The sequence below is a fragment of the Choloepus didactylus genome, chromosome 1, assembly GCF_015220235.1.
Source record: "Choloepus didactylus isolate mChoDid1 chromosome 1, mChoDid1.pri, whole genome shotgun sequence".
Taxonomy (NCBI): Eukaryota; Metazoa; Chordata; class Mammalia; order Pilosa; family Megalonychidae; genus Choloepus; species Choloepus didactylus.
This window is the reverse complement of record NC_051307.1, coordinates 191,326,950-191,352,696: the sequence shown is the minus strand read 5'-3', so window position 1 is coordinate 191,352,696 and position 25,747 is coordinate 191,326,950. Positions and strand designations below refer to the sequence as shown.

The 25,747-nt window shown below is 38.2% G+C and overlaps 1 protein-coding gene across 1 annotated transcript in view; it reads left to right on the top strand.

Annotated features, from left to right (window-relative positions):
* SCN11A (sodium voltage-gated channel alpha subunit 11) overlaps positions 1-25,747 on the top strand; it is a 129,792-nt gene that overhangs the window by 56,581 nt on the left and 47,464 nt on the right. Inside the window, exons 12-14 of the mRNA XM_037828765.1 lie at positions 7,547-7,785; positions 21,970-22,155; positions 24,136-24,498. Coding sequence (XP_037684693.1) covers positions 7,547-7,785; positions 21,970-22,155; positions 24,136-24,498 — 788 coding nt within the window. The remainder of the gene's footprint in view (positions 1-7,546; positions 7,786-21,969; positions 22,156-24,135; positions 24,499-25,747) is intronic.

Here is a 25,747-nt window from a genome sequence, read left to right as displayed (position 1 = left end):
CTTCCATAGGAATTTGATGATTGGCTTTTCCATTTCTGCAAAGCAGCTGTTGAAATTTTGATTGCCACTGCATTGAATCTGTAAATCTCTATGGGTAAAATTCATATTGTAACAATAGTCTTCCAATGCATGGACATGGAATATCCTTCCATTTATTTAGATCTTTTAAAATTCTTTTAGCAAAGTTTTGTAGATGTCAGTGTATAAGTCCTTTACATCCTTGTTTAAATTTATTCCTAGATATTTGACTTTTTTAGTTGCTATTGTAAATGGAAGTTTTTAGTTTCCTCTTCAGATTGTTCATTACTAGTGTATAGAAACACTACTGATTTTTGCATGTTCATCTTGTACCCTGCCACTTTGCTGAGTTTGTTTATTAGCTCTAGGAGCTTTGCTGTGGAATTTTCAGGATTTTCTATATATAAGACATATCATCTGCAAATAGGGAAAGTTTTTACTTTTTCCTTGCCAATTTGGATGCCATTTATTTATTTCTCTTGCCTCGTTGCTCTGACAAGAACTTCCAGTACAATGTTGAATAACAGTGGTGACAGTGGGCATCCTTGTCTTGTTCCTGATCTTGGAAAGTTTTCAGTCTTTCACCATTAAGTAGGATGTTAGCTGTGGGCTTTTCATATATTCCCTTTATCAAGGTGAGAAAGTTTCCTTCTATTCCTAGTGTTCTAAAGTGTTTTTATCAAGAAGGGGTGCTGTATTTTGCCACATGCCTTTTCTGCCTTGATTGAGATGATCATGTGTTTTTTTCCCCCCTTTGTTCTGTTATTGTGGTGTATTACATCAATTGAATTTCATATGTTGAACCACTCTTACATACCTGGGGAAAATCCCACTTGATCGTGGTTTACAATTCTTTCAATATGCCATTGGATTGGGTTTACTGGGATTTTGTTGAGGATTTTAAAATCTATATTCATAAGAGATGTTGGTATGTAATTTTCTTTTCTGGTGGTTTGTTTATCTGGCATTGGTATGAGGGTGATGTTGGCCTCATAGAATGAGTTAGGGAGTATTCCCTCCTTTTCAATTTTTGGAAGAGTTTGAGCAGGATTGGTGTTAATTCTTCTTGGAGTGTTGGTAAAATTTACCAATGAAGCCATCTTTATTGGGCTTTTCTTTGCTGGAAGGTTTTTGATTCCTGATTCAATCTCTTTACTTATTATTGGTCTATTGGGATCATCTAAGTCTTCTTGAGTCACCATGGGTAGTTTGTGTGTTTCTCAGAATTTGTCCATTCCATCTAAGTTATCCAATTTGTTGGTGTACTGTTACTCATAGTATCCTCTTATAATCCTTTTTAGTTCTGTGGGGTCAGTAGTAATGTCCCCTCTTTCATTTCTGATTTTAGTTATTTTCATCTTCTCTCTCTTTTTTTTTTTTTTTTTTTTTTTTTTTTTTTTTGCCAGTCTAGTTAAGAGCTTGTCAATTTTATTGATTTTACCGAAAAGCCAACTTTTGGTTTTGTTGATTGTCTCTATTGTTTTTTAATTCTCTATTTCATTTATCTCCATTCTAATCTTTGTTATTTCCTTCATTTTACTCTCTTTGGGTTTAGTTTTCTGTGGGGTTTTTGTTGTTGTTGTTGTTTGTTTTTGTTTTTGTTTTTCCTACATCCCCCAGTTGTGAGGTTGGGTCTCTGGTTTGAGATCATTCTACTTTTTTAATGTAAGTATTTAGAGCAATCAGCTTCCTTCTCATCATTGCTTTTCCTATATCCCATAAATTTTGGCATATTATGTTTTCATTTTCATTCACCTGAAGATATTTTATAATTTCCTTTGTGATTTTTTCTTTGACCCATTGGTTGTTTAAGGGTACATTGTTTAATTTCCACATATTTGTGAATTTTCCAGTTCTCCCTCTATTATTGATTTCTAGCTTCATTCTGTTATGGTCACAGACGAAACATTGTATGATTTCTTTATTTTTAAATTTATCAAGACTTGCTTTGAGGCTTAACATTTGGTCTATCCTGAGAATAATTAATGTGTACTAAAGAAGAGTATGTATTCTGCTGCTATTAGGTAAAGTGTTTTCTATGTGTCCATTAGGTCTAGTTGGTTTATAGTATTGTAAAAATCTTCTATTTTGTTATTGATCTTTGGTCTAGATATTCTATCCATTCTTGAAAATGGTGTATTAAAGTCTCCTACCATTATTTCTCTCTTCAAATCTGTCAATATTTGCTTCCCATATTTGGGGGCTCTGTCATTCAGTGCATATACATTTATAATTGTTATGTCTTCTTGTTGAATTGACCCCTTGATCATTATTTAGTGACTTTCTTTTTTCCTTGTAACCATCTTTAACTTAAAGTCTATTTTATCTGATATTAGTATAGCTATCCCAGCTTTCTTTTGGGTACTATTTTCATGATATTTTTTTCCATCTTTTCACTTTCTACCTACTTGTATATTTGAATTTAAGGTGAGTCTCTTGTAAACCATCTATAATTGAGTTCTACTTTTTTTTTTTGTGTCCATTCTGCCAATCTCTACTTTTTGACTGGAGAATTTAATCCATTTAAATTTAAAGTAGCTACTGATAATTCAGGACTGTCTTCTGACATTTTGCTTTTTGGTCTTTGAAAGTCTTATATCTTCTTTTTCCTTCAATTCTTCCATTAATGCCTATTTTCATATATTTATTTCTATTGTACCATTTTGAGTCCCTATGCATTTCTTTCCGTATATATTTTTCATATATTTTCTTTTGTGGTTATTAAATCTGTAACAATCTCTTTTGATTTGAAACCAACTGAACTTCCATAACATATACATACACTGTTCCTATACCCTTCCAGCTCCCACCTTTTTGTTGTATTTCTTACAAATTACACCTTTATAAACTGTATGTACAAAACCATAGATTTATCATTACTTTTTATGCATTTGTGTTTTAAATCCTGTACAAAGTAAAAAAAAAAAAGGGTTACATACCAAAAAATAAAATACAGTAGTACTGACATTTATAATAACCCACATGGTTACCTCTACCAGAGGTCTTTATTTCTTTATGCCATTTCAATCCACTGTCTAGAGTCCTTTCCTTTCAGTGTGAAGAACTCCCTTTTAGCATTGCTTGTAGAACAGGTCTAGTGGTGACAAACTCAGCTTTTGATTATCTGGGAATGTCTTAATCTATCTTCTTTTGAAAGACATTCTCACCAGATATAAAATTTTGGTTGGCAATTGTTTTCTTTCAGAATTTTAAATATTTTGTCCCACTGTCTTCCTGTCTGTATGGTTTCTGATGAGAAATCTGCACTTAATCTTATCAGGATTCCCTTGTACAGAATTTGTTGCTTTTCTCTCTCAGCTTTCAGAACTTTCTCCTGGTCCTTAGCATTCATCAGTTTGATTGCTATGTGTCTGGGCATGTTTCTCTTTGAGTTTATCCTGTTTGGAGTATGTTGGGCTTACTGAATGCGCCTATTTATGTCTTTCATTAAATTTGGGAAATTTTCTGCCAATATCTCTTTGAATATCCCTTTCCCCCCTTTCTTTTTTTTCCTTCTGGGGCTCCCGTAATGCATGTATTGGTACATGTGATCATGTCCTACAGGTCTCTTAGGCTCTGTTCACTGTTTTTTGTTCTTTTTTCCTTCTACTTTTTAAATGTGTTTTTCCTTATTCTCCTCAGCATGAATCATTTCAATTGTCATTTTTGAGTTCAGTGATTCCTCTGCCTCTCACAATCTGCTGGCAGAAACATTCCAGGGAATTTTTCATTTTAGTTATCATGGTCTTTAACTCCAGTATTTCTGTTTAGTTCCTTTTTAAAATTTCTGTCTCCTTATTGAGATTCTCATATTGTTCATTCATTGCTTTCCTGATACCCTTCAGTCCTTTCTCTGTTTTTCTTTTGTCTCTTTGAGCATATTGAGGGTTGATTTTTTTTCATTTTTCTATTGTGAAATATAACATATGTACATAAACGTGATAACTTTCAAAGTGCAATTTAACAAATAGTTAGAGAGAAAATTTCGAAGAATCTTATAGGTTACAGTTCCACAATTTCAGTTATTTCCTTATTGTGAAATATAACATATATACAGAAAAGTGATAACTTCCAATTTACAACTTAATGAGTAGCTATAGAGCACATTTCAAAGAATGTTATGGGTTACAGTTCCACAGTTTCAGTTATTTCCTTTTCATTAAATATAACATATATGCAGAAAGGTAATAACTTTCAAAGTATGAGTTATCATGTAGTTACATAGGAAAATTTCAAAGAATGTGATGGGTTACAGTATCATAGTTTCAGTTATTTCCTTATTGTGATATATATCAAACATATGGAAAGATGGTAGCTTTCAAAGTACAATTTAACAATTAGCTATAGAGTAAATTTCAAAGAATGTTACAGTTTACAGTTCCACCATTTCAGTTCTTTCCTTCTAGCTATTCTAATACCCTAGCAACTAAGCAAAAAAAATATTATAAAGATTCAGTGTTTGTAAACCTTTGTTAAATTCTACCTTGTTTGTTTCTACCCCTTCCTCTAGTTTAATCACTTTCCCAATCTTCAGGGATGTCTGGATAGTGACCACCCTTATTTGTTCATGCTGAAAACTGGCGTCACATGGGAAAGGGGGGCACGTCTGGTTGATGTTCTTGAAGTGGTTGTTACCTCTGGGTTTTGGGACTTATCTGACGTAGGAACACTCTAGAGGATTTGTTTCTAAAAAATAAACTTAGTGAGTGAAACTTTTATAGAGTCTCAGTTAGAGACCAGAGTATTCTTTAGGGTTTTCAGGACTACTGTTGATTTGGGATTGTCACACTGTGGTCATTTGGCATATCTAGTTGAAGCTGGCTTTGGAGTAACCTCCAGACAGCCTCTTGACTCTATTTGAAATCTCTTAGCCACTGAAACCTTGATTTGTTGCCTTTCTTTTCCCCCTTTTAGTAAAAAAAGCATTCTCAATCCCTCGATGCCAGGGTCAAGTTCATTCCTGGGAATCGTGTTCTTTGTCACCAGGGAGACTCACTCACCTGGGGGTCCTGTCCCACATCAGGGGAAGGGTGATGAATTTATTTGCAGAGTTGGACTTAGAGAGAGAAAGGCCACATCTGAACAACAAAAGAGGTTCTCTGGAGGTAACTCCTAGGCATAATTATAGGTGGGCTTCGCCTCCCCTTTACAGCCATAAGTTTCACAAGAGCAAACCTCAAGATCAAGGATTTGACTTATTAAGTAGGGGGTTCCTAATTTCACATAACAGAAGTTCATCCAAGATAAACAATCAGTGTCTCACATTATCAGCACTTATTTGTACAATCATCATCACTCTCCATTTTAAACATTTCTCATGACCCCGAACACCCCAAAGCTCTTAATTATTTATCCCTGGTATTTGTGTGGTTCTGGTAAGGTATTCCTGTTAATTATAGTCCCTAGTATGCAATAGGTAGTTTTTCCCATATACCACTCTGTTGTTAACTCTTTGTACCAGTGTCATACCTTAGAAGTATATCATGCAAGCACTTATTTATATTTGTAGTGCTATTCTGTAGGATACATGCCTTTAGACTGAGGGTCCTTTTAAAAAATCTTTGTCCAGTATGTCCAAAGTCTGGTTCTCTTTGTTGATGCTTTCTGAATTTTTATCTTGTTCCTTTGGATGAGCTGTCATTTCCTGTTTCTTTGTCTTATAAGTTTTTGTTGTTCACTGTTCACTTTAATATTTTAAAGTGTTAACTCTGGGATTTAGTCCCTAAGCTGCATATTCCTTAAGTTTGTACCCAGCAAGTGATATGACAGAGATTTCCTAGAGTGCCAGGAGCTAACAAAAACAAGCAAACCAAAGCAAAGAATACTTTTTACAGTCTTGGATCTGAATTGGCTGGGGCTCTCCTTCAGAGTTTAGGCTTCCTATCAAAGAGCTCAGCTCAAGGCAAATGTGAAGTGTAGGATCCCCTCAGTCTTTTCTGAGCCTTTGTGTTATCCTGGGCTTGTGCTTGTTTATGGTCTTAGAATTTTGCTCATTTACAGGAATTAAGTGACCCTTCTACTCCCTATGAAATAGACTTTCTTCCCTTCCTAGGTGCTTTACTGTGTGACTTAAAGCAGGTAATCTTTTCTCCCAGTCTGCTTCGACTTAATTATTTCTTATATTGCTTTGGTTGTTGCAAGCTGCTTCCACCTACAGGGAAAGTTCTGAGAGAGTGAGCCGGAGATGGGTTTCCTGGTTCAATCTTTCAGACTTCTACCTGATAGACTGGCATCAACATACAGACACCCCAGTATGCACATAGGGATTTCTCTGCTTTCTCCAAAACAGGGCTGGGGACCCACAATGGGAGCCAGGCTGGCTCCCCACTGCACTTGGGAGGAGCTGGAAGAGGGGCCAACAAGGGCACCATGAGCTTCTCCTACTATTTTTAAAGCTGTGATTTCTTGATTTGGCACTCTCCCAGTTACTCCAACCCTTTATCTGTTTTTGTTTTTGTTTTTGTTTTTGCCAGTTTTTTCTAGTTGTTCAAAGATTCTTTGGGGGAATGGCACCCTGGAGCATCTTATGCCACTCCCTTGGTTGACTGGAAGCTCCATCACAATTTGATTAAATGAAACAACAGTCACAGTGATTTCAAGGAGGATAAATTTCTAGTCTATGTGATGATTTGTGAAAGCAGGGGTCTTTTAAAGGTCCCAGTTATTTCCACATGCAGGAATCTCTTCCTGACTTCACCTTTCTGTTCTTCATGGGTCAGTTTCCCTGAGTTCCCTTGACGAAATCATTGAGGTAGCTTTTGAGGCTAGGAGAAGTCCAATTCTAGGTGTCACCAATGCAATGCTTTGTCCTTAAAGACTGTGGTTTTTTGGGGCTGGCTGCCAGAGATCTTTAGGACTTCTTGGCTTTTAGTCACATAGCAATGTCCTCACCTTTCTCTTCCAGATCCTGTTGATGTCCAGCTTCTTGCTTTTTCCTTGGCTTTCTCTCCCTTAGCATATTTTGAGCCTAGGTGTACCACCTAATGGGTCTGCTTGAGTCCCTGAAATAGTGCTAACAAAATCAGAGGAGCAGCTCCTTTGTGGCCTGAACTTGATTAACTGTTAGAGTGCCTTCTTGTTTCAGGGCTTTCATATGCCTCTGCCCAAATATCTCTCCTTCCTCTCAGTCCCTAAACCCTTGCGCCTCTATTGCAGCTGTCACCATGGTCTAACTTGAGAGAGCACGTTACTTAGGGTTGTGTCTGTCTCTCTCATAGGCTCACAGCTAGCCAGCATTGACTTTCCCATTTGTATCCTTAACCATGCATCCCAGCTCCTAGATGCTCAATGAAAGTGTAAGAACTTGATTTACTTGCTTATGCAATGTGATAGTTGTTTTTGGGAAAGTGTCTCTATTATACTATGATTGGTGGTAAATCCTTTCTGGCTACACAAGTTAGTGCCCTCCTTGACTGACCATGTTGTGTCACAAGACCCAGGGGAAGGGGAGGGAAGGAATGCGCTTGGGTAAACAGCAGCCTTACTGGTTCAGAGATAAGTCCTTAATCACTCTTTCATTGTCTTCCAGAACATGAAAAATCTCAACAACCTTGCCTCCCATGTGGGGAAAACCTGGCATCCAAATACCTAGTGTGGGACTGTAGTCCCCAGTGGCTACGCATTAAGAAGGCCCTGAGAACCGTGATGACTGACCCCTTTACTGATCTGGCCATCACCATCTGCATCGTAATCAACACTGTCTTCTTGGCCATGGAGCATCACAACATGGACTGCAACTTCGAGACAATGTTGAATACAGGGAATTTGGTAACTTGAGATTTTAAAAACATAGAATATATTTCAAATTTTGAATTATGAGTTCTTTAAAATCTAAACATTTTGTGAGTGGCCTAACATAACCTAGGTCCAAGTAGAATAGAGGGAGAAAATGACTGTTACGGTTTTATCTTTTTACCCAGTTCATTTTCATTGTTTAGAAATTTTCACGAGGAAAGGCCATCTAGATCCTATATTGGCCCTCTATTATGTTAAGGCATCTCTTTAGCATCAGGTAGATGTGGGGTAAACCAGAAGCAAGCACACATCCTAAAGGGTGAGCTATGTGGAATATCAAGAAGATATTAACCATATCTACAGATATATGGTATTGAGTTCCATGATCCCTAGTGATATTTTTGACATTATTTGTCACAAAATAATGTGATTGTCACTACTCGGTGTTATTTCCTCTTGAAAGGTGAATCAGAGCCTGGTGATTGTGGGAGGTTCACTTTCCTGGGGGTCAGGGGGACCGTGGAATGCATGTCAGGGGGAGGGGTCCTAGCCTTGAGCCTGCTTGAATATGTGTCTCATCAGATGGATCTAGTCTCGGTTAAATTGGTAGAACTTAGGGGAGCAAGCTTCTCAAGAACTGTTCACTTTAATTCATGGTTCCTGTGGAAGGCATTTTTCTCAAGGGAAAATTAGTTAGAAATTAAACACAACAGAGAATTACCCATTTGATAGCCTACCCTAATTAGCTAATGGGTCAATGGGTTTAAAATCCTATCAGAATGTCTTGCCGTTTCTTCTTAAAATTTTATTTTTCCAAATTAAAAATAAATACGTGCTATTTTTAATTTTAAAAATAAGGAAAATAAAACACAAAGGAAATACAAAGAAAAACTCATTTCTTATGATCCTATCAGCAAAGATGATTTTTAGCAAGCAGGGTATTTTCAGGTAGTACATATGTATGTGTGTGTCTGTGTGTGTATTCATATATATATATATATATATATATATATATGTATTATTTTTGGATTAATTTTTCTTTTACATCAATGAGAACACATTATACCTACTAAATCAGAACTTGGCCCACAAAGCTGCTTCTGTGGAGTTTAAGATGGTCTGGGACTGGAGATAGGTACCTGTCACCCTCAGTTCTGCATTCCTTCCATGAGAAGCAGGGATGCAGTAGGACTGCAGTATAAGACTGCATCGTTCTCCCTACGGACAGTCTGCATTCAAATTCCTTTCCTTATATTGTGGGCAGGAATGTTCAGACTAGATTCTATGCTACTTAACAAACCAATCACCAAATCAGTACCTTCTACCAGGCCAGGTCCTCTGGGCTCCTGGACCAGTGCAGTTAGCTATTCCCTCCTGAGGCATCCCCAGAAACTGGCTGAGAGTGTCATTTCACTTGGAGGCAGAATACTGTGTCTATAGGCACATGGTCTCTGCCTCAAAAGAGTCAGCAGACCCCACCTTTCAGTACCTCCTGGTGGAAGTGGTTATTGGATAAGTTCTAGAGAATACCCAAGAACACCCAGAGTCAGACCCCTAGACAGAGCTTCCCAACTGCAAATGTGATCTATCTATTCCTTTACCTGTTGGCAACTTGGAAATGAGAAAAGCCATCCTTTCAGATTTTCGCCCTGACTAGGTATTCTGGGGTGTTCAAGTGAAACTGCATTTTAAAGTCAGAAGCCCTGATCAAATGACATTCTTCTTCCCTCTCTGCAGAGGGAGAAGCTGCCACAGGGATATTTATTGATTTCTGAGTATGCAGACAGCACACACTAGGGCTCATCATAATTAATGGGAAACATATAGAACTGTCTATGTAGCCCATGTTTCCATCCAATGTGCCTCATTCCCTGGACACACAATATGAAGATGGCAGCCACCTTATCCACTGCTTCATGGTGGTGGTGGTGGGGTTGGGGGGCTGCCTTGAACTCTTGAATTCCGAAGAAGACATCCAAACCTCTCTCCTCTGATAGGCGTGGTTCTGTGGGATTGGACTAGGAACTGGAATTTCTAGGCTTAGGAATTACTTGCATAAAAGAAGTAGCTTGAGTTCTATCTGAAGAAGCCATAAATATCTCCTAAAAACTGAATTGGATTGGCAAAACTAAAAGTCCCAAAGTATATAGGGATGCTGTAGAACCAAACATCTGAAAGTCTGAAAGAGACAAGAGGAAGAGTAAGTCAAAAGGGAGTGGAAATCAGTCTGGCACAATTATATAGAACGAACAAAACGTTAAGCTTTTAGGCACTGGTTATGGCCTTGGGTAGGTTAGCAACATTTAAAGGGAAAAGATTGAATTTTCTTTGTTACTCCTGATTTATTTTTATTTGTGTATCCTGGATTGAACATTGCCCATCATTTTATTTTTAACAAAAATAGATAATTTATTACTTTTAATGGGGCACTTAATTTATGGTATTTTTTCAAAGCTATAGGGAAGAGTCATATCTGACATTTTCTAAGGCTATAAGAGTTTTTATATTACCTTATTTTCACACTGTTGTTTTTCTCATTTCTGTTTATTTGGGTTGTGTAATAGAGAATGTGCTATTAGCTATACATAAATGTCTTGTTTTATCTTCTGCAAAGAAAAGGAAGATAGACTATTTTGTTCAATGTTGTTACTACTTTTTCAGTACAGTATTTTGCAAATATCTTAAGCCTGTATTTATCTAATTATTAAAGATAAAATGACTTATTTTTGCCATGGAAAACACATAATTTAACACTCTATGTAACTTTATCCCCTCCATTTTTTTTTGAACCACAAGTTTTCCCTTTTTTTATTGACGTGAAAACCACATAACATAGTATTAACCATTTTGATTCTTTATTAGAGAAACTGTGGTTTTATAGAACAATCATACATAAAATACAGTGTTCCTATATACCACCCCACCCCCAACAGCTTGCATTGGTGTGGAACATTTGTTACAATTGATGATAGCAGATTTTTATAATTGTACTATTAATTAAAGTCTGTGGTTTAACTTAGAGTTCACTGTTTGTGTAGTATGTAAATTTTTTATTTTTTTCATATATCTAACATTTCCCCCCTTTTAATCATATTCAGATATATATTTCATTTCTGTTAATTGCATTCACAATGTTTTGCTACCTTCATCACCATCCATTACCAAAACAGTCCCATCATTCCAAATAGAGGAACCCTGTATGTTTAAAGCCCTAACTTCCCATTCCCTATCCCCACCCCATCCCCTAGTAATTTTTTTTTTTAATCATCATTTTATTGAGATATATTCACATACCACGCAGTCATACAAAACAAATAGTACTTTCGATTGTTTACGGTACCATTACATAGTTGTACATTCATCACCTAAATCAATCCCTGATACCTTCATTAGCACACACACAAAAATAACAAGAATAATAATTAGAGTGAAAAAGAGCAATTGAAGTAAAAAAGAACACTGGGTACCTTTGTCTGTTTGTTTCCTTCCCCTACTTTTCTACACATCCATCCATAAACTAGACAAAGTGGAGTTTGGTCCTTATGGCTTTCCCAATCCCATTGTCACCCCTCATAAGCTACATTTTTTTTTTTTATCATCATTTTATTGAGATATATTCACATACCACGCAGTCATACAAAACAAATTGTACTTTCGATTGTTTACAGTACCATTACATAGTTGTACATTCATCACCTAAATCAATCCCTGACACCTTCATTAGCACACACACAAAAATAACAAGAATAATAATTAGAGTGAAAAAGAGCAATTGAAGTAAAAAAGAACACTGGGTACCTTTGTCTGTTTGTTTCCTTCCCCTACTTTTCTACACATCCATCCATAAACTAGACAAAGTGGAGTTTGGTCCTTTTGGCTTTCCCAATCCCATTGTCACCCCTCATAAGCTACATTTTTATACAACTGTCTTCGAGATTCATGGGTTCTGGGTTGTAGTTTGATAGTTTCAGGTATCCACCACCAGCTACCCCAATTCTTTAGAACCTAAAAAGGGTTGTCTAAAGTGTGCGTAAGAGTGCCCACCAGAGTGATCTCTCGGCTCGTTTTGGAATCTCTCTGCCACTGAAGCTTATTTCATTTCCTTTCACATCCCCCTTTTGGTCAAGAAGATGTTCTCCGTCCCACGATGCCGGGTCTACATTCCTCCCCGGGAGTCATATTCCACGTTGCCAGGGAGATTCACTCCCCTGGGTGTCTGATCCCACGTAGGGGGGAGGGCAGTGATTTCACCTTTCAAGTTGGCTTAGCTAGAGAGAGAGGGCCACATCTGAGCAACAAAGAGACATTCAGGAGGAGACTCTTAGGCACAATTATAGGGAGGCCTAGCCTCTCCTTTGCAGCAACTGTCTTCCCAAGGGTAAAACTTATGGTAGAGGGCTCAACCCATCAAACCACCAGTCCCCTATGTCTGTGGTCATGTTAGCAACCATGGAGGTGGGGTAGGCGAATAACACTGCATTCTCCACAGGCTCCTCAAGGGGTCACTACATCTTTTTATTTTTTCCTTGTTTTTCTATTTTTTTTTTTTTTAACTTTCCCTTCTTTTTTAAATCAACTGTATGAAAAAAAAAAGTTAAAAAGAAAACAAACATACAATAAAAGAACATTTCAAAGAGACCATAACAAGGGGGTAAGAAAAAGACAACTAACTTAAGATAACTGCTTAACTTCCAACATGTTCCTACTTTACCCCAAGAAAGTTACATAATATAGCAACATTTCTGTGAACTTGTTCCTACTACATCCATCAGAAATTAACAGACCATAGTCATTTCTGGGCATCCCCAGAACGTTAAATAGCTTATCTGTTCTTCTTGGATTATTGTTCCCCCTTCCTTAATTGCTCTCTACTGCTAGTTCCCCTACATTCTACATTATAAACCATTTGTTTTACATTTTTCAAAGTTCACATTAGTGGTAGCATATAATATTTCTCTTTTTGTGCCTGGCTTATTTCGCTCAGCATTATGTCTTCAAGGTTCATCCATTTTGTCATATGTTTCACCAGATCGTTCCTTCTTACTGCCGCGTAGTATTCCATCGTGTGTATATACCACATTTTATTTATCCACTCATCTGTTGAAGGACATTTGGGTTGTTTCCATCTCTTGGCAATTGTGAATAATGCTGCTATGAACATTGGCGTGCAGATATCTGTTCGTGTCACTGCTTTCCGATCTTCCGGGTATATACCGAGAAGTGCAATCGCTGGATCGAATGGTAGCTCTATCTCTAGTTTCCTAAGGAACTGCCAGACTGACTTCCAGAGTGGCTGAACCATTATACAGTCCCACCAACAATGAATAAGAGTTCCAATTTCTCCACATCCCCTCCAGCATTTGTAGTTTCCTGTTTGTTTAATGGCAGCCATTCTAACCGGTGTTAGATGGTATCTCATTGTGGTCTTAATTTGCATCTCTCTAATAGCTAGTGAAGCTGAACATTTTTTCATGTGTTTTCTTGGCCATTTGTATTTCCTCTTCAGAGAACTGTCTTTTCATATCTTTTGCCCATTTTATAATTGGGCTGTCTGTACTATTGTCATTGAGTTGTAGGATTTCTTTGTATATGCAAGATATCAGTCTTTTGTCAGATACATGGTTTCCCAAAATTTTTTCCCATTGAGTTGGCTGCCTCTTTACCTTTTTGAGAAATTCCTTTGAGGTGCAGAAACTTCTAAGCTTGAGGAGTTCCCATTTATCTATTTTCTCTTTTGTTGCTTGTGCTTTGGGTGTAAAGTCTAGGAAGTGGCCGCCTAATACAAGGTCTTGAAGATGTTTTCCTACATTATCTTCTAGGAGTTTTATGGTACTTTCTTTTATATTGAGATCTTTGGTCCATTTTGAGTTAATTTTTGTGTAGGGGGTGAGGTAGGGGTCCTCTTTCATTCTTTTGGATATGGATATCCAACTCTCCCAGCCCCATTTGTTGAAAAGACCATTATGGCTCAGTTCAGTGACTTTGGGGGCCTTATCAAAGATCAGTCGGCCATAGATCTGAGGGTCTATCTCTGAATTCTCAATTCGATTCCATTGATCTATATGTCTATCTTTGTGCCAGTACCATGCTGTTTTGGCAACTGTGGCTTTATAATAAGCTTCAAAGTCAGAGAGTGTAAGTCCTCCCACTTCGTTTTTCTTTTTTAGAGTGTCTTTAGCAATTCGAGGCATCTTCCCTTTCCAAATAAATTTGATAACTAGCTTTTCCAAGTCTGCAAAGTAGGTTGTTGGAATTTTGATTGGGATTGCATTGAATCTGTAGATGAGTTTGGGTAGAATTGACATCTTAATGACATTTAGCCTTCCTATCCATGAACATGGAATATTTTTCCATCTTTTAAGGTCCCCTTCTATTTCTTTTAGTAGAGTTATGTAGTTTTCTTTGTATAGGTCTTTTACATCTTTGGTTAAGTTTATTCCTAGGTACTTGATTTTTTTAGTTGCTATTGAAAATGGTATCTTTTTCTTGAGTGTCTCTTCAGTTTGTTCATTTCTAGCATATAGTAACATTACTGACTTATGTGCATTAATCTTGTATCCCACTACTTTGCTAAATTTGTTTATTAGCTCTAGTAGGTGTATCGTCGATTTCTCTGGGTTTTCTAGATATAAGATCATATCATCTGCAAACAATGACAGTTTTACTTCTTCTTTTCCAATTTGGATGCCTTTTATTTCTTTGTCTTGCCGGATTGCCCTGGCTAGCACTTCCAGCACAATGTTGAATAACAGTGGTGACAGCGGGCATCCTTGTCTTGTTCCTGATCTTAGAGGGAAGGCTTTCAGTCTCTCACCATTGAGTACTATGCTGGCTGTGGGTTTTTCATATATGCTCTTTATCATGTTGAGGAAGTTTCCTTCAATTCCTACCTTTTGAAGTGTTTTTATCAAAAACGGATGTTGGATTTTGTCAAATGCTTTTTCAGCATCTATTGAGATGATCAATTGATTTTTCCCTTTCGACTTGTTAATGTGTTGTAATACATTGATTGTTTTTCTTATGTTGAACCATCCTTGCATGCCTGGAATGAACCCCACTTGGTCATGGTGTATGATTTTTTTAATGTGTCTTTGGATTCGATTTGCAAGTATTTTGTTGAGGATTTTTGCATCTATATTCATTAGGGAGATTGGCCGGTAGTTTTCCTTTTTTGTAGCATCTTTGCCTGGTTTTGGTATTAGATTGATGTTAGCTTCATAAAATGAGTTAGGTAGTGTCCCATTTTCTTCGATGTTTTGAAAGAGTTTGAGTAAGATTGGTGTCAGTTCTTTCTGGAAAGTTTGGTAGAATTCCCCTGTGAAGCCATCTGGCCCTGGGCATTTATTTGTGGGAAGATTTTTGATGACTGATTGGATCTCTTTGCTTGTGATGGGTTGGTTGAGGTCTTCTATTTCTTCTCTGGTCAGTCTAGGTTGTTCATATGTTTCCAGGAAATTGTCCATTTCCTCTACATTATCCAGTTTGTTGCCATACAGTTTTTCATAATATCCTCTTATAATTTTTTTAATTTCTTCAGGATCTGCAGTTATGTCACCTTTTTCATTCATTATTTTGTTTATATGGGTCTTCTCTCTTTTTGATTTTGTCAGTCTAGCTAGGGGCTTGTCAATCTTGTTGATCTTCTCAAAGAACCAACTTTTGGTGATATTTATCCTCTCTATTGTTTTTTTGTTCTCTATGTCATTTATTTCTGCTTTAATCCTTGTTATTTCTTTTCTTCTACTTGGTTTAGGATTGGTTTGCTGTTCATTTTCTAGCTTCTTCAGTTGATCCATTAGTTCTTTGATTTTGGCTCTTTCTTCCTTTTTAATATATGCGTTTAGTGCTATAAATTTCCCCCTTAGCACTGCTTTTGCTGCATCCCATAGGTTTTGGTATGTTGTGTTCTCATTTTCATTCGTCTCTATATATTTAGCAATTTCTCTTGCTATTTCTTCTTTAACCCACTGATTGTTTAGGAGTGTGTTGTTTAACCTCCAGGTATTTGTGAATTTTCTAAGTCTCTGATGGTTATTGACTTCTAATTGTATTCCATTGTGGTCAGAGAATGTGCTTTGAATAATTTCAATCTTTTTAAATTTATTGAGGCTTGTTTTATGTCCCAGCATATGATCTATTCTGGAGAAAGTTCCATGCGCACTAGAAAAGTATGTGTATCCTGGTGATTTGGGATGTAATGTCCTGTATATGTCTGTTAAATCTAATTCATTTATCAGATTGTTTAGGTTTTCAATTTCCTTATTGGTCTTCTGTCTGGTTGATCTATCTATAGGAGAGAGTGATGTGTTGAAGTCTCCCACAATTATTGTGGAAACATCAATTGCTTCCTTTAGTTTTGCCAGTGTTTCTCTCATGTATTTTGTGGCACCTTGATTGGGTGCATAGACATTTACGATTGTTATTTCTTCTTGCTGAATTGCCCCTTTTATTAGTATGTAGTGGCCTTCTTTGTCTCTCAAAACATCCCTGCATTTGAAGTCTATTTTATCTGAGATTAATATTGCTACACTTGCTTTCTTTTGGCTGTGGCTTGCATGAAATATTTTTTTCCATCCTTTCACTTTCAGTTTCTTTGTGTCCCTGTGTCTAAGATGAGTCCCTTGTATGCAACATATTGATGGTTCATTTTTTTTGATCCATTCTGCGAATCTATATCTTTTAATTGGGGAGTTTAATCCATTTACATTCAACGTTAAAACCGTGAAGGCATTTCTTGAATCGGCCATCTTATCCTTTGGTTTATGTTTGCCATATTTTTCCCTCTCTTTATTAATATCCTTTATTGTACCCATACCGAATCTCTTTAGTACTGAACCTTTCTCCAAGTCTCTCTGTCCTGTCTTTGTTTCTCTGTCTGTAGGGCTCCCTTTAGTATCTCCAGTAGGGCAGGTCTCTTGTTAGCAAATTCTCTCAGCATTTGTTTGTCTGTGAAAAATTTAAGCTCTCCCTCAAATTTGAAGGAGAGCTTTGCTGGATAAAGTATTCTTGGCTGGAAATTTTTCTCACTCAGAATTTTAAATATATCGTGCCACTGCCTTCTTGCCTCCATGGTGGCTGCTGAGTAGTCACTACTTAGTCTTATGCTGTTTCCTTTGTATGTGGTGAATTGCTTTTCTCTTGCTGCTTTCAGAACTTGCTCCTTCTCTTCTGTGTTTGACAGTGTGATCAGTATATGTCTCGGAGTGGGTTTATTTGGATTTATTCTATTTGGGGTTCGCTGAGCATTTATGATTTGTGTATTTATGTTGTTTAGAAGATTTGGGAAGTTTTCCCCAACAATTTCTTTGAATACTCTTCCTAGACCTTTACCCCTTTCTTCCCCTTCTGGGACACCAATGAGTCTTATATTTGGACATTTCATATTATCTATCATATCCCTGAGGTCCATTTCGATTTTTTCAATTTTTTTCCCCATTCTTTCTTTTATGCTTTCATTTTCCATTCTGTCATCTTCCAGGTCACTGATTCGTTGTTCAACTTCCTCTAGTCTTGTACTATGAGTGTCCAGAATCTTTTTAATTTGGTCAACAGTTTCTTTAATTTCCATAAGATCATCCATTTTTTTATTTAGTCTTGCAATGTCTTCTTTATGCTCTTCTAGAGTCTTCTTGATTTCCTTCATATCCCGTACTATGGTCTCATTGTTCATCTTTAGTTCTTTGAGTAGCTGCTCTAGGTGCTGTGTCTCTTCTGGTCTTTTGATTTGGGTGCTTGGGCTTGGGTTATCCATGTCGTCTGGTTTTTTCATATGCTTTATAATTTTCTGTTGTTTTTGGCCTCGTGGCATTTGCTGAACTTGATAGGGTTCTTTTAGGGTTTGTAGACCTATTGAAGTCCTTATCTCTAATTTATCAGAACTACAGCTTTGTGGAGTACACTTTCTCTAACTAACCAGCAGGTGGCGTCCACGAGCCACTTGTTCTCCACAAGCCAGATCTCCCCTGCTTAGCCTTTTTGGTGAGTGGGGGAGTGAGTCTTGTGGGGCCCAATTGGTGTACCAAGCTTGCGTGTGTAGTTGGTGTTGCCTGCCCTGTATGTGGGGCTTGTTTCTGGGCAGTCGGGGAGGGGGGGTGGCCCTAACAATCAAATCTCCCTGATGATCCTAGAGTTTTAAAGCTGCTGCAATAGTCTAATCCTTCAGTTCAGTCCTGCCACAGTTTGTCTCTGCCACTGACCCACAAGTCTTTGGTATTGGCGTATGGCTCCTGAGACTTGCAAGTGGGCCCCTCTTCCAGGCTGTGCACCCCGGGTCCTCTGTTGAGGGATGACTGTGCTATCTCACAGGTGAGTGCCTTCCCCCCAGGGCAGTTCTGGGCTGCTGGGCTGTGTAAGGAGGCTCCCAGTCTGCTCAAATGATGGCTGAGTGGGACTTTGTTAATTCACACTGCTCCACCTTCCCAACTCTGGGACAATCAGCTGAGGTTGCAGGGAAGGCTAATGTCCACGCCCAGTTTTGGGGTGTGTGCCTGTTATTTGAAGCACTTCCGTCACACTGGGTTGTCTGGGCAGCTCTGGGCTATGGGGCTGGCGATGGGCAGGAGTGTTTCCTGTCCACCAGGATGGTGGCTGTGAGCAGACACCCCCCTTTTCTTGGGAAGTTGTGGTGTTTAGTGAATTTTCTCAGCCACTGGATTATTGCCTTTTGTCTCAGAGCTCTCTTAGTTCTGCTCTTGACTTGACGTGCCCAAATTGCAATTCTTTGAAGCTTTCTGTATTGGGCTTCTTAGAGTAATTGTTTTAGAAAAGGAAAAAAGGATTAAAAAAAAAAAAAAAAAAACGGGCCCTCCTCAGAGATCTAATGGGTTATTGAAATGCTAATAGACAAAGCAACCAGGGCCATTAAGGAAAGGTCCACAGGGCAGAGAGATCAGCTTTTCTTCGGGATTTGCATATGTGCCTCAAGGCCTGAGCTCCACCCTTCCCCTTTCTGTGTTCACCAGAACTCCAAAAATCCTCTGCTTTTATTTTGGAGTTTTTCGTGTTATTTATTTTTTTTTTTTCTATGCCTGTCTCCTCTCTGCTGGGCTGGCAGCTCTCAGATTCTCTGGTGTCTGGTCTCAGTCTATCTATGGTTGGAGTCTGGATTAGTAGAATGAGTTTCTGAGAAGGGCTACCACTGCAGTTCTCCCTTCTCCTTCCCGGAGCTGGCAGCCCCTCCTCTCACGGGACTGAGCCTGGCAGGGAGGGGCGCGGGTCCCCTGGCCGCAAAAACTTACAGATTTCGCTGATCTCAGCAGTTCAACATTTTCATGAGTGTTGTATGAAGTATGCCCAAAGACAGATTGCTCTGTGGTGTCCAGTCCACGCAGTTCCTGGCTTTTTACCTACTTTCCTGGAGGAGTAACTAAAACTTACAGCTCACCAGTCTGCCATCTTGCCCCGCCTCTCCCCTTAGTAATTTATATTCTAGATTCTGACTCTATGAGTTTGCTTATTCTTACTGTTTCAAATCAGTGAGATTATACAGTGTCTATCCTTTTATGTCTGACTTATTTCACTCAACATTAATGTCTTCAAGGTTCATCCATGTTGTTGGATGTATCAGGACTTCATTCCTTTTTATGGCTGAATAATATTTCATTGTATGTGTATACCACATTTTGTTTATCCATTCATAAGTTGATGGATGCTTGGGTTGCTTCCATCTTTTGGCAACTGTGAATAATGCTGCAGTGATCATTTGTGTGTGATTATCTGCTCGAGCCCCTGCTTTCAATTCTTTTGGGTATACTATACCTAGTAGTAGGATTGCCAGATCATATGTCAATTCTATACTAAGCTTTCTGGGGAATCAGCAAACCGTCTTCCACAGTGGTTGCACCATTTTACATTGCCACCAGTAGGGAATGAGTGTTCCTATTCTCCACATCTCTTGTGAATGGAATTTTCTTAATTTCATTTTCAGATTGTTCAATGCAAGTATATGAAAATACAGCGATTTTTTTTATATTGATGTGTTCTGCAACCTTGCCAAGATCATTTATTACTTCTAATAGTTTTTCTGGTGGACTCCTTAGTGTTTTTTTTTACGTGTAAGATCATTTCATCTGTCAATAGAGATCGTTTTATTTCTTCCTTTCCAATCTGATTTCTTTAATTTATTGTTGCTGCCTATTCGTCCTAGCCACAACCAATAAAATATTGAATAGAAATGTCAAGATCAGATATCCTTGTCTTCTTCCTAATCTTAGGGGAACTGTCAGTTTTTCACAATAGAGTATGAGCTTTGCTGTGGGTTTCCTGTAAATGCCCTTTATCAGGTTGAAAAAGTTCTTGTCTAGTTTGTTGAGTGTTTTCGTTTTTTGTTTTTTGTTTTTTTTTTTAAATCATAAAACACTGTTGACTGTTAGGTGTAGTTTGTTTATAATATAGTTTAAAACTTTTATTACCTTGTTGATCTTCTGTTTAGTTGTTCTATCCATTACTGAAAGTAGGGTATTAAAATCTTCAATTATTATATTTGAATTGTCTATTTTTCTTTTCATTTCTGTCAGTTTTTGCTTCATATATTTTGGTGCTCTATTAGGTGCATATATGTTTTTAATTGTTGTATCTTCTTGATGAATTGACCCTTTTATCATTATGAAATGTCCCTCTTTATTTCTAGTAACATTTTAGATTTTAAAGTCTATTTTGTGTGGTAGTAGTTTAGCCACTCCATCTTTCTCGTGGTTGCTGTTTACATATCTTTTTCCCTCCTTTTACTTTCAGTCTATTTGTATTCTTGAACCTAAAATGTGTCTCCTGTAGGCAACATATAGTTAGACATGTTTCTTGACTCTGATCTGAATATCTCTGCCTTTGATTTGATCACTTAATCCATTCACATTTAATATTATTATCAATGTAGCTGAATTTATGTCTGCCATTTTCCCTTTTGTTTTCTATATATCTCATGTATTTTTCTGTTCCTCCATTTATCCTTTACTGTTTTATGTGTATCAAAGGCTTCTCCTAGCTGTCTTATTCCCTGGTTCTCTCCTGCAAACTTGCTGGTCTATAGTGTAGGCTCTGTTTTCATTAAGTCATGAATTTCCTCCCTGTTGCCTTCACCACATCCTCCACTGTTCTTGATAGTGCTCATAAGTTTAGACTTTTCCCTGTTCTGTTGCAAATGAAGTTACTTTCTTTGGGAAGAGGTTAGGAGTGATCTGTTTTACAGACTGCTTCTCCTCCAGGCAAAACATCTGAGACAGGGCTCTGGAGCTGGGGGAGGGGACGATGGTCAACTTCTCTCTGAGTGACTCCCCCGCTCTAGGAGCTGAGTGCTCATTGGGTGGCAACAGCAGCCTGAGGTCCTCTCAGCTTGTCTCTTTTGGTGTAGAATCACCACCTCATGAGCCAGGATAATGTGATAGGTGCTTGAGTATTCTCAGTATGCCATGGCAGAGCCTTCATTCTGTGAGTGGGGGGCTGGTTGGAAGAAGGGAGCTGCCACCTCTCATCCACGCTTGCCTGGGACTTAGCCTCAGTGCCCCAGAGCTGGGGCAGGATAAGAAACGCTGAAGGCCTGCTCCTCTTTGGAATTTGGCCCTCTAACTGGAAGCTGGGGGAGAGATGGAGTGGTCTTGATTAAAATACCACAGACTCTCACCTTTCTTACCAAATTTTCATAGATTTTCAAAATACGTGTTTTTTTAATTTACTGTTTGCCCTTAGGACCATTTCCTAATGAAAATTTTTTCCTACTTAAAATTTTCTCAAAAATAATTTCCACCAGTTCGCTGGGGGAGCAGGTCAGTGGAGCCCTTCACACTGTCATGCCAGAAGTTGAACTCCTCTGGGATTCTGGTTTATGGAGGTTATTTATCTTAAGTTTTAATTAACATCTCTGCCCCCACAGTTTTGGATTTTCACTGGTATTTTAAATAGAATTCAGAAGAGGATTCACCATGCCATCTTTCAAGAAACCATTTGTACCTTATTTTAAACAGAGTGGGAAATAACATTCGTTTTCCACCCTCATGTCTGTAAGCTTAGTAATACTGGGGTGTGAGTCACGGAGAGGGGTGTGGAGAGAGGAGGAAAGTTATGATGAGTTTCATGCTACAGCAGTAAATGTTTCTATTTCATGGACTTTTAGGATAATTATTTTAGGGTATGTTGTGCCAACCATGACAATATATTTTATTTCTTTGTAACCTCTGTAATTACCTCAGAACAAAGTATTTCTCATTTTTCTTTGTCCCACTGTAGGTTTTCACTAGCATTTTTATGGCAGAAATGTGCTTAAAAATCATTGCACTTGATCCCTACCACTATTTTCGCCATGGTTGGAATGTTTTTGATAGTATTGTTGCTCTTTTGAGCTTTGCAGATGTGATGAGCAGTATATATTCAGAAAAGCCACAACGTTGGGTATCCTTCCGTTCCATAAGAGTGGTAAGGCCGTTTCTTATTTTACTATGTAACTTATTTGCTTGAATTGGAAAGAGTCTTCAGTGAGTTGAATGGCAGCTGCTTGTACTAAATTTTAACTCTTCTTACATTCACCCCAGAACTAACACCCTCATCTCCACCAATGCCAAATCTTTCACAGACTTGGGAAGTCCTAGGGAGTCTTAATTGACTCCTTATTCTCTGGTATGACTCTTTAGTCAACTGGGCCCAAAATTGAGTTTCCCATTGTCAGGTCTGTGCTCCTTGCTTTGCATACGACCCAACAACACTCTTCCCTTTTGGAACTCTGAGCCAGGCAGCCTCAGATCTGAGCTCACTGAAGGCAGAGGAAGACTACAGAGCCAGGAGAGGGGTAGGTGCTCCCAGCAGGTGCTCTCACAGTGAGTTCTTTCCTCCATGCTGCCTGTGCCACTTTCCTGTTCTGTAGTCTTTGCCTTCCATTCCACCAGTTTGGAGGCATTCACCTATCCTTTGCGGAGTATTTGATAATGAGCTAATAGAGAGGAAGGCACAAATATAAAGAAAGCACTGTCTTCAAGGAGTTTGCAGCCCAGGGGTGGTACAAGACATGGCCGGAAATGACCATAAGGCAAAGTAGAGTGTGACAGTCCCCATGAGAGGTATGGGTAGGAAACAATGGCAGAATCACATCTGAGAGAGGAAGAAGGAACTTTAAGGTGACATTTGTTCTCTTTAAAAGAATATTTTTAGGTCTATAGCATCAAACACTTGATTTGGTTACCTAAATGTACATTTTATATTTGTAATATGTTATGAGGTTGCACTGCTCACATGCCCTGTTAGGCTGCTGTACTAAGGTTTTTCTTGGCTTTCAGGTGAGCAGAATTACATTGACTTTACTCTTGTTTAGTCTCATTGCAGCCATTCTCTGAGGCAGGAAACTTTGTGGCATTGTCTACATGTGAGAATAGAACCACAATTTCTCCCAGACATTCCTCCAGCTCCCCTCTTAATTGGCAATGGTGGTCCTTCTTTCAGGGGCACATAAATCTTACTAGCCTGCAACGTTTTTGCTCCCCAATAGTCGATATTTCAAGATTGTACTTTAGAGTGAAGCCATCAGTTCAGAGTGAAGGTTAATTTAACAAATAACCTATAAAACTGGCTGCTGTGCTTTCTCTGAGGATTTTGTCCCCTATAGGCCCTGCAAAGGTCCATGGAGAAAATTTCTCTATGAAAAAACTATTACTTTTCCTGAGTGGCTGGTTGCCTTTTCTCTCCTGGGTTCAAAACATCATATAACTCTCATCTTTGTTGTAAAGTTTAGATTAAAACTTGTGGCAGGGGGTTGGCAAACGGTTTTCTGTGAAGGGCCAAATATTACATATTTTCAGTTTTACAGGCCATGCAATCTCTGTTGCAACTACTCAGCTCTGCCACTGTAGCACAAAAGGAGCCATAGAAGTTTGTAAACAAATGGGTGTGGTTGTGTTCCAACAGATTTTTTTTTACAGATGCTGAAATTTGAATTTCTTATAATTTTTGTGTGTTATGAAATGTTCTTATTCTTTGGATTCTTTTTCAATCATTTAAAAACCTAAAAAGCATTCTTGGCTCTTGGGCTATACAAAAACAGGCAGCAGGCTAGATTTGGCCCGTGGGCCATACTTTGCCAACCCTGGTATATTGTATAGGATCTCACAGCATTCATTTTATATACTAAACACATAAACCCACTCTGCCATCATGATCGCAAAGTCTTTATCATTTAAAAAAAAATTAGAACAAAATATTCCCATTTAAAAACAAAACATAAATACAGGTGAGAATTAGATTGGAACAAGGAGTTGGTGACTATGTTCAGGATAGATTTGACCTCGAAAAGATTTTTGAAAGTTGTAAATGCTGAGGTTTGGGAACATGTTGTTGGCTTTATAGCTGAGCAGAGGGAATTCCTTACCTGACTTTTCTTCCATTTTTGTTTGTTGTCTATTTTTACAGCTGAGGATCTTCAAGTTAGCCAAATCCTGGCCAACTTTAAACATGCTGATAAAAATAATTGGCAACTCAGTTGGAGCGCTTGGAAATCTGACTGTGGTCCTGGCCATTGTGATCTTTATTTTCTCGGTTGTTGGCATGCAGCTTTTTGGCTCTAAATTCACTTCCAAACAGTGTTCAAAATCCCATAGCCCTGCCTTGTGTTTACGGCATTGGCACATGGAGAATTTCTACCACTCCTTCCTGGTGGTATTCCGTATCCTCTGTGGAGAATGGATCGACAACATGTGGGAATGTATGCAAAAAGCAGATTCTCATCTGTGTGTTATTGTCTTTCTGTTGATCATGGTGATAGGAAAACTTGTGGTGAGTTTCTTAGAATTAAAAGGAAAGATACATGGAATAAACCAATGCATTGGTTTCTTTTGCAACAGCTCAACAGTGAAAATACAATGCCTAAATAAATATTTAAATTCTCCATTTAAATTTGGTTTGAGAAAGTATGATAAGCATGAAACAAAACTTTCTTATCACATAGTGATTATGGTGACTAATGTCCCAATATCTTTTCTACTCAAAATGATTATTCTGAAAAGCATATTCTCTTTGCCAGTGATTGGCTTGTGACTCAGTTTTGCAAATAAGATGTAAAGGGATGTCCACTGTGGGAAACTTGGGAAAGGTTTCCTGTTCTTAAAAAGTGATATGAGAAAGAGATGGTCTTATTTCTTCCTTTTGGCCCTTTTATAACCATGACCATTGGAAGAGCTGTAAGCATTATGTAACCATGAGAAAACCCAGCCTAAGACAAAGGCAACACTGAGGGAGGAAGGCAAAATGGAGAGATGGAACAAACCTGTTTTCATGTCAAAATTAATCCCCATTCTATTTTCAGACTTCTTGTTCTGACACATTGTGTTAGCTGGCTTGAGTCTGTTACTTGCATTTGGAAATGCAGGTATTTATGAAGTGATGTTATGAAGAGACAGGAGACATATAGAATCCTTGAGCATAAGACCTTCAGAATCAAGTTGAGGCTTTACTAATCCCCTGTATATTGTATGGGATTTCACAGCATTCATTTCATTAATAATCTACAAACGATAGCTTTATCCTCAGTCCCTATTATATGGTGTAGATGATGAGTAAAACAAAAGTTCAGAAGAGTAGGACATCACCAATAGGAGTGAGAAGGGAGCATTGATAAAGGATTTGTGGAACACACGGTACATGTGTAGGACACTTAGAGGCAAGAGGACTTAGACCAATGGAGGAAACTGGGAGAATGTGAGCAAAAAAGCCATAGGCAGGAATTCTCCTTGTGAAGCTGAGGAACGGTGGCTAGACCCCTCCATGCTCACAGGCAATTCCTCCCAAAGGCTGCATGTTGTTGAGCTGGTGAGAGGCACAAACAAAGGAGTGTTTTGAGGAGGTAGCAATAATGAGTTGGAGGGTGTGTCAGTGTAAGCAAAAATTCATGACTAGGAAGTTATTGGGATGTTCTGAATTTAAAGCGATAATTGCTTCACCAGGGAAGTTGCAGATTTGGTCCAAATTGCTCTGGCTCAGCCCCAATACCGTCTTCGTGGTTAGGGTAGCAGGACTTAAAGCACTC